We start from the raw sequence: 12848 nt of genomic DNA, 5'->3' as shown, positions 1-12848 counted from the left end.
AGAGCTAAATCAATTTAAACAGATATTTCCATTGCCTTTAGTTTGTAGCTTTTTGTGTCTTATTTTATTTTAGTTTTAAAAGTATCAAGACCTATCTCATACCGGTTTGAAAGCATTCCTGTTATTACTATCAAGTATCAACATTGAGGGTCGTATTTCCCAACTCTTCTTCATTTTAACTAATGGTCCACGACATCCTTAATTAACTACCTCAGTCATCCATAATATTCTATGTGACGTGATGTTCAAATAAAAATGCCCTTAGGAAACCTATTAATTCATAAAATGTATATTTATTTGTAATAAAAGGCTTTTTAACAGATTTTAAACGTGATTTTTTATTAAATCGTAAAATCCGTTTAAAATACTCGAATTTATAAAATGTAGTAGTATTTACGAAGTAACTATTCTCTAATCTGTGGTAGTAATGTACTATTAAATTAAATGAATGTAGCGTAAAAACAATATTGATGCTTTACCAGTAAAAACGTATAACATAGAACATAATTATTCGCCTTATATGTGTTGTAGTTCAAGGGATTATAGAAATGAATCGTACATAATATATCAAATCGATAATGTTAACCGCCTTGGCCTATTATTTAGAAAATACCGGTTTTTAATTGTTGTAATTATGCACTTGACATGTGAATATTATAATTATAGATAGTGTTAAATTTACTAATGAGATTCCTATTATTATCTCTTTGATATCTATTCTAATATTATAAAGAGAAAAGGTTTGTTATTATGTATGTATGGTTTTCATGCATAAACTACTGAACCGATTACAATGAAATTTAGCACACATATAGAGGGTAACTTGGATTAACACATAGGATAGGTTTTATCCCGGAAATCCCACAGGAATGGGAACTATGCGGGTTTTCCGGGAAGCCGCGGGCGGAAATCTAGTCAGTGATAATTTAATAACGGTGATATTCCTATTCATTTTAAAAGTTATCTTTACTCGTTTGTTTAAATACATTTAGTAAATAAAATCTAGTCTCGAAAAATACGCATTCCTAACTTAATAATATTATGTTTTAAAACAAATATTTTCATTTTAAATATAGGTAAATATTATGTACATGTCAATTGTCATCAAGGTTAAGTGACCAGCAAAATTTGCATTGTGTCTTTTTGTCTGATTGTAAGTAACATGAAAATACAAAACTACTAAATGACTATACCTTATTGGATATAATCTCTTGATGCACCTTGCAAATATGTATGTAGGTAAAATTCTTGTTGATTCGCAAATAATAAAACCAAAACTCAATATTTTCAGTCACTAAGATTTTTTAATATAAATTAAATATAAAGATACTAGCGGTCCACCCCGGCTTCGCCTGTGGTACATATTTACGTTTTCTCTACATAAAAACCATCCTCGTACTTCAAGGAATATAATAAAAAAAGAATTATCGAAATCGGTTCAGCCGTTCTCGAGTTATGCGCTTACCAACACATTTTGCGATTCATTTTTATATATAAGAAGACAAGCGGTCTGCCCCGGCTTCGCCCGTGGTACATATTTACGTTTTCTCTACATAAGAACCATCCTCGTACTTCAAGGAATATAGTAAAAAAAGAATTATCGAAATCGGTTCAGCCGTTCTCGAGTTATGCGCTTACCAACACATTTTGCGATTCATTTTTATATATAAGAAGATATAGCTTAATATTAATAAATAAAATAAAAAACTTATATCTATCAAAATGCAATAAACGTATCAACAATACGCCAAAATACATAATATGTAGCTCACGGACTCGCTCATTTGGAATGCTATGACGTATTCAATTGTTATTATTAATTATATGCGAATATGACGGTGTACATGCCTTCTTTATGTCATAATACTTCCTGGGATTCCCGATTCCGATAATAGTTTGGTATGTAGAATCATTGAAAGGTAGGTAGGTTACTTGAGATCAAATGTAATAGGCGGGGTTCACACAGAGCAAGCAGCCTCGCGAAGCAATTGCTGCGCGAAGCAGCTCGGTCAGTGTGGACTGTGGACACACGAGTAATTAAGTGGTATAGACTATAGAGACAGCTTCATACAACCGCACAAATCAGATGGGTAGATGTCATCGCTTGTCAATGCAATGCCATTGCAATAATTATTGCACTATGTGTATTAATAATACTATAAAAAGTAAAAATATATCATAATCCAATCACCAAAATAATTATAATAGGTTATTAATTAAATGTGATTTAATTTGTAACAACCCTACCAAAAAAGGTACGTTTTGCACTTTCATAAGAAGCTTTGTCTCTGTACCATACACAAACACGCGAACAAGAGCTTTCATCGGCCGAGCCACCTACACTGACCGAGCTGCTTCGCGAGGCTGCTCGCTCTGTGTCATCTCTGTGTAGACCCGCCTATAGAATATTGTAATTCAGTGGATGTATAGTTGTATTTGACTTGAATTTATATAGGTCTGATCAATATAACATTTATATATTCTGGGATTTTAACAACACATCTGTTATCGGCGTTATTATATACACTTCCCTCTTCTTCCGAAAAATTAAGAATTCAAAAACCTCCTTCGTCTTAAATGTTACATACCCACTTAGTTTTAAAAAGCCATTTAGGTCACCAAATTATCAATAATCGGCTTGTTTAACTACGTATAATAGACAAGTAATAAAACTAGCCCACTATATTGTAAATAATAGTAATAAAAAGGCTAAACAGCTAAATATATTTCACCTACAATTATTTGCTTACTTAACTAAGCCCGGCTCTATTTGCTTTAACTTCCTAAACCAAATACGATCTCTTCATACGCCATTTCCTACCCAATAACACAATTTACAAACAAACATAAACAATAAAAACCTTTCCAGGACATAGCCTTAGTAGCGGAATTCACAATCCGGGACGCTATCTATTACTTCGGGCGTATCTACGGCATGAAGACGGAACAGCTCCACGAGAGGTTCAAGTTCCTCAGTGACCTGCTGGAACTGCCAAGCCCTGGGAGGTTTATCAAGCAGTTGTCTGGTGGACAGCAGAGAAGGGTCTCCTTAGCAGCCGCTTTAGTACATGACCCGGAATTGCTGATTCTGGATGAGCCCACTGTTGGATTGGATCCTATGTTGAGAGAAAAGTAAGTGTACCTTGTAGATTAATATGCTTATTGTTTAACAGAACTATGGAGTTTCTTGCCGGTACTTCTCCATACTGCTTTCCGAATCGGTGGTAAATGTAAAAAATGTTATGACGATTCAAAAGTGCTTTTATAAGAAGTCTTATTGAATAAATAAATGTTTGAGTTTGAGTTTTTAGTTCTAGGTGATTTTCTTCATTTGCCAAGTTCGATTATTATAATTTTAAGTATAAAATCGATGAATTTTGACTACTGCAACTGGACTGATTGTAAAAAGTTTTTTATTAGCTTTATTTTTGAAACGGTATATTTTAGGAAATAACAACGATTTGAGGCAACAGCAATTTATAATCCATACTAATATTATAAATGCGAAAGTAACTCTGTCTGTCTGTCTGTTACTCAATCACGCCTTAACTACTGAACCAATTTGCATGAAATTTGGTATAGAGATATTTCGATACCCGAGAAAGGACATAGGCTACCTTTTATTGCGAAATATGTACCACGGGCGAAGCCGGGGCGGACCACTAGTTAGTACTAAGCTAGTTCAAATTATGTAAGGGGATATCGACAGACATCTAGATAGCCCAATTGCCAACCTTACCTGCTCGTGGTACATCCTGCTATGCAACGGACAAGGCAATGGCGACCGATAAATGGCGGAATAACCATTTCTTAATAAGGGGCTTACAAATCTAAAATAATCGACACTGGGCAGCAGCTTTGCCGATTAAATAAGTCTCTCACTGCGGTCACCAACACGCCTGCCCAGCGCGGTGACTAGGGCATATCCTCCCAGATATAGTAAAGAAGATTATGAAAGTTGCATCCAAGAAACGGCCCCCAGTTCCCGGTCGCTCCGCTATTCCTGGTCATGGTAGCGACCTAGGTAACGGCGGGGCAGGGGGTGCTAGGAATCCCCGGGTTAATGATGGCTACCGTAAACGATTGACCTTGGCTACGTATAACGGACGAACTCTTCGGCTAGACGAACACATCACAGAACTTGAGACAGAGCTTAGTCACATCAAATGGCACATTGTGGGCTTATCTGAAGTCCGGAGACAGGGAGAAAATACTATGACCCTAAAATCAGGCCACTTACTTTACTACCGTGAGGGAGACCAACTTTCCCAAGGTGGTGTTGGTTTTGTCGTTCACAAGTCACTCATTAACAACATTGTAGAAATCGGGAGTGTGTCTAGTAGAGTTGCGTTTCTAGTACTGAAGATAACCAAAAGGTACTCCTTGAAGGTTATCCAAGTATATGCTCCAACGTCTGCGCACTCTGACGATGAGGTCGAGGCTATGTACGATGACATAGCTAAGGCTATGTTTAATTCCGAGTCACATTTTAAGGTTGTAATGGGTGACTTCAATGCTAAGGTTGGACTTCGGGAATCGGGTGAATCTAGAGTAGGTCCACACGGATATGGATGTAGAAACACAAGGGGTCAAATGCTTGTTAACTTTCTCGAACGTCAGCGGCTATACAGTATGAGCTCATTTTTCAAAAAGAAGCCCCAAAGAAAGTGGACATGGCGGAGCCCAGATGGCATGACAAAGAACGAGATTGACTTCATCCTTACCGACAAGCGCTACATATTCACCGACGTCTCTGTGGTCAATAGGTTCAATACCGGTAGCGACCATAGAATGGTAAGAGGTACGCTTAATATTGATGTCCAACTAGAGCGTAAGCGCCTGATGAAGTCAACTCTACGTCCGAACCTACTCTATACGCAAGATGGTACTGAAAAGTTTCAGCTAGAATTAAAAAATCAATTTGAAGCATTGCCAATTAACGACGACGATGTCAATGCCAATGGCAATGAACTTGTACGAATAATCCGTGAGGTGGGGCAAAAATACTTTAAACAAACGAAGAAGGGATATAAATCTAAGCTTTCCAGTGAGACTCTGGATTTGATGAGTAAGAGGAGAGAATACGTTAGAAAAGATACGTCAGAATACCGAGACCTGAATAAGGAAGTTAAAAAACGTATTCGGCATGACATCCGCCAATATAATGCCAAAACCATCAAAGAGGCCATAGAAAACAATAAAGGCTCTAAAGTTTTCACTAAGCCATATACTTCTCATTGTCACATCACCAAACTAGTAACATCTGAAGGCAATATAGTCTCTTCGAAACCAGATATACTTATGGAAGTCGAAAGATACTATAGCGATCTGTATGGACACAAAAAACAAAGGCCTGAAATCCCTACTACAGATGATCCAAGAGCCAAGTTAACTCGCCACTATACAGACGAACTTCCTGACATTGACGTAGATGAGGTCAAGATAGCACTTGAGCAGCTTAGGAATAATAAAGCTCCTGGAGAGGACGGAGTTACAACTGAGCTCATTAAAGCTGGCGGATCGCCACTAATAAAGGAACTCGCTAAGCTTTTTAACTCTGTCCTCCACAGCGGCTCAATCCCAGAAACATGGAGTAGGAGTGCAACGGTATTGTTTTTCAAAAAAGGTGATAGAACAGCGTTGAAAAACTACCGTCCTATATCCCTCCTAAGCCATGTATATAAGCTTTTCTCGAGAACTATCACAAATCGTGTCGCTCGTAAACTTGACGAATTTCAGCCACCTGAGCAAGCAGGATTCCGACAAGGTTTCAGTACCGTAGATCACATACACACACTTAGACAAATTATTCAAAAAACGGAAGAATATAATCGACCTCTCTGTCTGGCATATGTTGACTACGAAAAAGCCTTTGATACCATCGAAACTTGGGCAGTGTTGGACTCTTTGCAGCGAGCTCAAATTGATTACCGCTATATCGATGTGCTGAGGTGTATCTATGAAACCGCTTCGATGACCGTTCAAGTACAAGGGCAGAGTACAAGACCAATCCAGTTGCAACGTGGAGTAAGGCAAGGTGATGTTATTTCGCCAAAGCTTTTTTCAAATGCGTTGGAGGACATCTTCAAGACACTCGATTGGAAAGAACGCGGAATCAACATCAACGGTCGATACATCTCGCATTTGCGCTTTGCAGATGATATAGTTATAATAGCGGAATCCGTGCAACAGCTTGACGATATGCTGAACAACCTTAACGATTCTTCACAACGGGTAGGCCTCAAGATGAATTTGGACAAGACGAAGGTAATGTTCAACGCGCACGCAGTCCCAAGGCCTGTGATCATTAATGAATCCACGCTTGAGGTTGTGCAAAATTATATCTACCTTGGCCAAAACATCCAGCTAGGCAAACAAAACTTCGAAGTGGAAGCCAACAGAAGAATTCGCCTGGGTTGGGCAGCATTCGGCAAGCTTAGCTATATATTTAAGTCGTCAATCCCTCAGAGTTTGAAAACGCGAGCATTTAACCAGTGCATCCTGCCTGTAATGACGTACGGAGCCGAAACGTGGACTCTTACATGCGGACTCATCCATAAGTTCAACGTTGCGCAGCGAGCTATGGAGCGAGCTATGTTGGGAGTTTCTTTGTCTGATAAAATTCGTAACGAGGTTATCCGACAAAGAACCAAAGTAACCAACATAGCCCGCAAAATAAGCACGTTGAAGTGGCGGTGGGCTGGCCATGTGTGTAGGAGAACAGACGGTCGATGGAGTCGGCATGTACTCGAATGGAGACCACGTACAGGCAAGCGTAGTGTAGGACGCCCTGCGGCGCGATGGACTGACGACTTGAAGAAGGTGGCCGGTATTGGGTGGATGCGGTATGCCGAGGAAAGAGAAAAGTGGCGCGATCTGGGAGAGGCCTACGTCCAGCAGTGGACGGGAATAGGCTGATGTGATGATGATGTGATGTGATAGTTCAAATTAATAAATATTCATATGACCCAGTGCAGTGGCGTTAACATTTAGTTCAACATACAAAAAACTAAATTAACATAGTGCATGTATATTGTATATATGGTTTAGATCACTTAAATAACCAGTCGTCAATAAAATAAATTCCTTAAACGTTTTCTTAACTTTAAAGGTATCTAATAATTAGTTAAGCCTAATCACATATAATTATCTCTGGGTGGAGTCGGCATTCCTTCTCAAGATTGAAGGATATAATAAATTTACATACTAATGTTATAAATTAGATACATTTCGATATTCAATCCATACTAATATTATAAATGTGAAAGTAACTCTGTCTGTCTGTCTGTTACTCAATCACGCCTAAACTACTGAACCAATTTTCATGAAATTTTGTATGGAGGTATTTTGATACCCGAAACAGGACATAGGCTACTTTTTACCCCAGGACATAGGATAGGTTTTATCCTGGAAATCCCCCGGGAACGGGAACTATGCGGGTTTTTCTTTGACTGCGCGGGAGAAGCCGCGGGTGGAAAGCTAGTATAAAATAAAAAAGAGCGTGAGGGCCGAGAACACGTGTCAGAAGTGAAACTTCTTTGACAAGATTCAAAGATACCAAAGTCGTCACCTTCCTCCATGACGTGACAGCTCGTGACAGTATTGCCATGACACGATCTTGAAATTTTAAACTCTACACGCCTAAAAAGGTGCCTTTTAAATATAATATATTAACCCTAAAACTCCCCGGGTTGTTTTTGAGTTAAATCCTAAAAATCGAACAGAAAAAATCTAAATACTTATTCCTTTATGATATGAACTATGTATTAAGTAGTAGGTACTATATAGTACATTATTAGTGAGTTAAGTAGTTAAATCCTAGTAAACACACCCACAAAAAAATCTAAATTTTCCTCTTCATGCTTTCTAGTAGGTATAGACAGACTTTAAATACCAGATTGCCCAAAAATCTGTATTTAAGAGATTTCAAAATCACAATAAAAACTGTTCACACTCATTAAATTCTTCACGAAACGTCTTTTTTTTTTGTTTTTTTTTGCATAATATAATTACTGTTATTACGGTAATTTACCTATTTGAGTGCATTTGTACTCAATTTTAAATGAAAGAAAGATTATTGACTCATTTATTTTCCTCGTCTTTTCTGGGTTGCCTAGTAGAGATCGCTGCCAGCGATATATTTTTAAGTTTGTAAAATGTATTATATAAGGTGTACAATAAAGTATTTTTCATTCATTCATTCATTATTTAGTTAAGTATACATTTGCACGTTTATCGAATCCTGAACATATCCTGAAGTAGGGGCACTATAATATCAAGAAACTAGCAATTAATTACTATCCTTAATATTATAAATGTAAATGTATGTTTGTTACCTTACAGCAAAACTGCTCAACCGATTTGTTTGAAATCGGGCACAAAGATAATTTAATACAAGGAGATAATGTTTCATCCCGAAAATCACTCGCGGCTTATCCACCAATAATGTGCGAGGATGTGTAGCGAGGATTGTGTTTGTAAAGAACCAATCATATCGCTTCATTTAGTTTGAAGTTTGAAGCGATTAGCGTATGAAGCGATACTATTGGTTACTTACAAACACATTCCTCGCTACACATTCTCGCTAATGTCCTCGCTCATTATTGCTGGAAAAGCATAGTATATAGCATAATCTACACTACACTTTGTTTGTTTGATTGTAATGAATAGGCTCATAAACTACTGGACCGATTTTGATGAAATTTGGCACAGATAATCTTTAGACCCTGAGAAAGAACATAGGCTACCTTTTATTGCGAAATATGTACCACGGGCGAAGCTGGGGCGGACCGCTAGTATATAATAAACTGGTCGCTTATGTCTATTCCTTTGAAGGAAAAAACGCGGACGTAAGATGTTTCAATATATAAAAATTCGATATAATTACACTGTCTTTATCTATTGCTCTATTATATACTGAAACAATATACCATACCGTATAATCAGATACGAATTAGAATCTATTATTTCTATCACTATGATGCAAAACATCTTGCAACGCTTGCCAATCTCTTGGGAAACGGTCTACACTATGTAGCTATCAATTCTTTTGATTACTAAATAGTTAAAATAATTAGGTATATGTTATTTTTAAGTACCTATCGTATTTTTCGTACCGTAAAAAATTGTTTTCGATTAAGTAAAATGTGTGTAAGTTTTAGAATTATTGTTGCTCTATTCAAATTACTGAAGCGTTATGGATCATCATCATCATCATCATCAGCCCATATATGTTCCCACTGCTGGGACACGGGCCTCCTAGTTTGATTATACCACAGACTAATAATAATATACTACGTATATTATACCAACAGATGATTTGATTCCTGGAATACCATATTATTTTAAGCTAGATATTAACGTGAGTTGACCCCTTGTAAATGTATGAAATATGTTTAAAAGAGCACAAATATTAGTCTATTATGATGATATCAAAGAAAATTTCACACATATTTATTTAGCCACCATGACTTTCCTTTATAACGGAGTTATCGTTCTTATGTAAATATATTTACATATTTAGATACACGTTTTCCTAGATCGAAGCATATAGAATCTAGACCTAACTGTAAAAGTTTCCGTTAAGATAACTGCCCCCCTAGACAAGTGGCTTTCTATTAGCGTAAAGTTCAATAGAATAGATTATGAATGTATGAGATTGACGTTTGATTACGACGACGACGACGATTGATTACGTCAATCTCATACATTCATAATCTATTCTATTGAACTTTAAGCTAATAGAAAGCCACTTGTCTAGGGGGGCTGATGTACTAATTGAACTATTACAACTGACCTTACTTACGTATTCAATTATAAGGAAAACTGACTTAATCTCATTAACCTTTGTTTTATGACAACAAACAATTATTTTAAACGCTAGTCATTTAATTTTTGGGTATAATTGCAATTTTTCCATATAAATACTTCATTTAACATAAGTTATAATAATTAAGTTACAACCGAATATTACACGCACTTAAATCAAACTTAACAGCATGTATCGTCCTTAACATACTTAACGGATTCGATTGTATCGTAAGTTATTTATTCGTACAATAAATAACACTTATCAATTTACAATACAAGCTTTTCGGAAAAAATTAATTAATTTTCATATTAAATGCATTTTTAGATAACAGTCCTACTAATATTATAAATGCGAAAGTTTGTGAGGATGTGTGTGTGTGTGTGTTTGTTACTCTTTCACGCAAATACTACTGAACCGATAACAATGAAATCAAGCACACATATTATAGAGGATAACTTGGATTAACACATAGGATAGGTTTTATCCTGGAAATACCACGCTAACGGGAACTATGCGGCTTTTCTTTTAAAACGCGGGCGAAGCCGCGGGCGGAAAGCTATAGTAAAAGCTAATTGGCCACTTAAAAGTAATATTAGTCATACCTACACATTAACCATGGTCTAGATATAAAATTGCTTCTTCGAATGATAATAAAATGAAGCTTTTAACTGCTAACGTTTTTTGCGTATAAAAATTATCCTTAAATTGCCTATATCCTGTTTTTACCAAGTTTAAAACGTTAGTCATAGGTTTGTAGTGATGTATAAGGGCGTATTCAGAAAGAAAACTGGAAACTTATAAGCGCTTACCGGCGCTTGTCAGCGCTGGAAAATAATATGAACACGCGCCGATAAGCGCTGAACGGCGGCGCCGACAAGCTTCAACAAGCGCTGGTCAGCGCTTGGTGCTGCCATAATAAATTTGGTAATATTGGTCTGCTTCAACCTGCTTCCTTTGTGTAGAACGTACCAGCTTTCTGAATACGGCCTAAACCTTGCCTATCACCCCGACTTTGACCGTGTTGAAAAAATCAATTATCTCTATGTTATAACTATGTATATAACAATTAAAGTGTGTATTCATAATATAATAATTGGAATATAACAATAGAAAAATGATTATAAAATGCGATAACTCAAAAATATAGATTATCTTAAAATATTTAATAGGTATGTAGACTTCTTAGTTCTTGCATATTCGATAAAATATTTTTGCGTGAGAGAATCAGCCATACCTACAGTTATTAATTGTGAGATAAGAATAAAGTAAATAATCAGTTCACAATAAAAATAACACAATCTAGAACCTTTTGTACTTAAAGTAACAGGAAAATACAGGTTTTCATGAACTATTGAAACCAGCTATTGACATTTAATATTTGAAAGGAAAAAGGAACATATGGTCATAAGTACACATCAAATTACTTATTATATTAAACACTAGCTGCTCCGCGCGGTTTCACCCCCGTGGCTCCACCCCTGTTGGTCGTAGCGTGATGATATATAGCCTATGACCTTCCTCGGTAAATGGGCTATCTAACACCGAAAGAATTCAGAAAATCGGACCAGTAGTTCCCGAGATTAGCGCGTTCAAACAAACAAACAAACAAACTCTTCAGCTTTATATATTAGTATGGATTAAGTGTCTAAGAAAAACTTTACTTATTTAAAACTGTGTTCTTGGGAACGCCCGCTAAATATAATTTCACATGAAAATATTATTCAAAAACATCTTATCCTTGTATATTATAACCATTATTATTAATTATGCTATTCAACTTGATATGAGAATCGTAAATAGATTAGTCGCTATTTTTAATCCTCGTTTTATTGTATAGATACATTACTAGCTGTGCTCCGCGGTTTTACCCGCATTGCTCCGCTTCTACTGGTCTTAGTGCGATAACCCTCCTCGATAAAATATGGACTATATAGTAGTGAAACAATTTTCCAAATCGGACCCGTGGTTCGGTGGTTCAAGTAAAGTGTAAACAAACAAATTCTTCAGATTTATAATAGTATTATAGATAAAAACATCGGAACCAGCAACGCGCCCCGACTTCGTCTCCCATTTTGAACAACTTTTAGCTATCTATTAAAAATCATCATCAAAATCCGTTGCGTACTTGTAAAGATCATACGTAGACAGACAGAGAACGGGATGGAACTTTTTTGTAGTGAAAAATTCTTTAGCGGCGTTGGGTTGGGTATAAACTCTTAAACTCGCGTCAGGAGTCAGGACACGTGGCCTGATCGAAAAAGCGTAAGACGGTTTTTTTTTAGCCCTTATATTCCATGCGTAAGACGGATACCATTCCAAAATATCAAACATGCTGAACGTTAATAATCAAGTTTTCACTTCTGCCGGCACTCCCGGAGTGCAACCCGTCTTTTTCTTATACTATGTAAAGGTATTTAAACCGTAATAACAGTACATGAAACATTATTATTTAATTATACAAAAGTTACAAGGACTGGTAAATATTGTGTTTGTATGTATTATATTATGTATTAGGTCAAGAGATCCCGAGTGTTATTTAAGGCTCACGAATTCCAAACAAACATAACCTTTACGGAAGGTCAGTGTGCCTGAGCTTATAAATACACTGCTTCATCACGCGGATTTGCACGTAAAATATAAATGTGATCTTTTTAACACGCTTTTATCGGCGTTTGTAAAGAATGCTATCTAACAATAAATAATTGTATTAAATATTAATGTTATTATTTAAAATGTTTTGACAACAACACTGTAATGACAATAGTAATAAATAAACGTCATCTTTTTTTGTATCATTAATTTTGCATTTCTTCGTCGTTAAATCCAAACAATGAATTTTTTCCTACATTGACGTTATAACTTTAATTTACCTAATCCGCAATTTAACGGGTCATAAACTTTATTTATTTCAAATTTGTTCATGAAAATATATATACGCTGCCCCTTTGTGAAGAAGGTTCCATCAAAAATTAATATTGTGAAACCACAGATCACATATTATTATCTATGTGTGAAACCACAGATCACAGAAACTATG

At 36.3% G+C, this 12848-nt stretch overlaps 1 protein-coding gene across 1 annotated transcript in view; it reads left to right on the top strand.

Annotated features, from left to right (window-relative positions):
• The window catches only part of LOC149898327 (ABC transporter G family member 23-like), a 68687-nt gene that overhangs the window by 29113 nt on the left and 26726 nt on the right, over nucleotides 1–12848 (top strand). Inside the window, exon 4 of the mRNA XM_090115659.1 lies at nucleotides 2870–3132. Coding sequence (XP_089971785.1) covers nucleotides 2870–3132 — 263 coding nt within the window. The remainder of the gene's footprint in view (nucleotides 1–2869; nucleotides 3133–12848) is intronic.

This window comes from Colias eurytheme, chromosome 23 (assembly GCF_061535395.1).
Source record: "Colias eurytheme isolate Ceu_HAF_F1 chromosome 23, ilColEury1 Martin Lab GWU primary, whole genome shotgun sequence".
NCBI classification, from domain to species: Eukaryota; Metazoa; Arthropoda; class Insecta; order Lepidoptera; family Pieridae; genus Colias; species Colias eurytheme.
The sequence above is the reverse complement of the archived record's forward strand: the minus strand, read 5'-3'. Positions and strand labels throughout refer to the sequence as shown.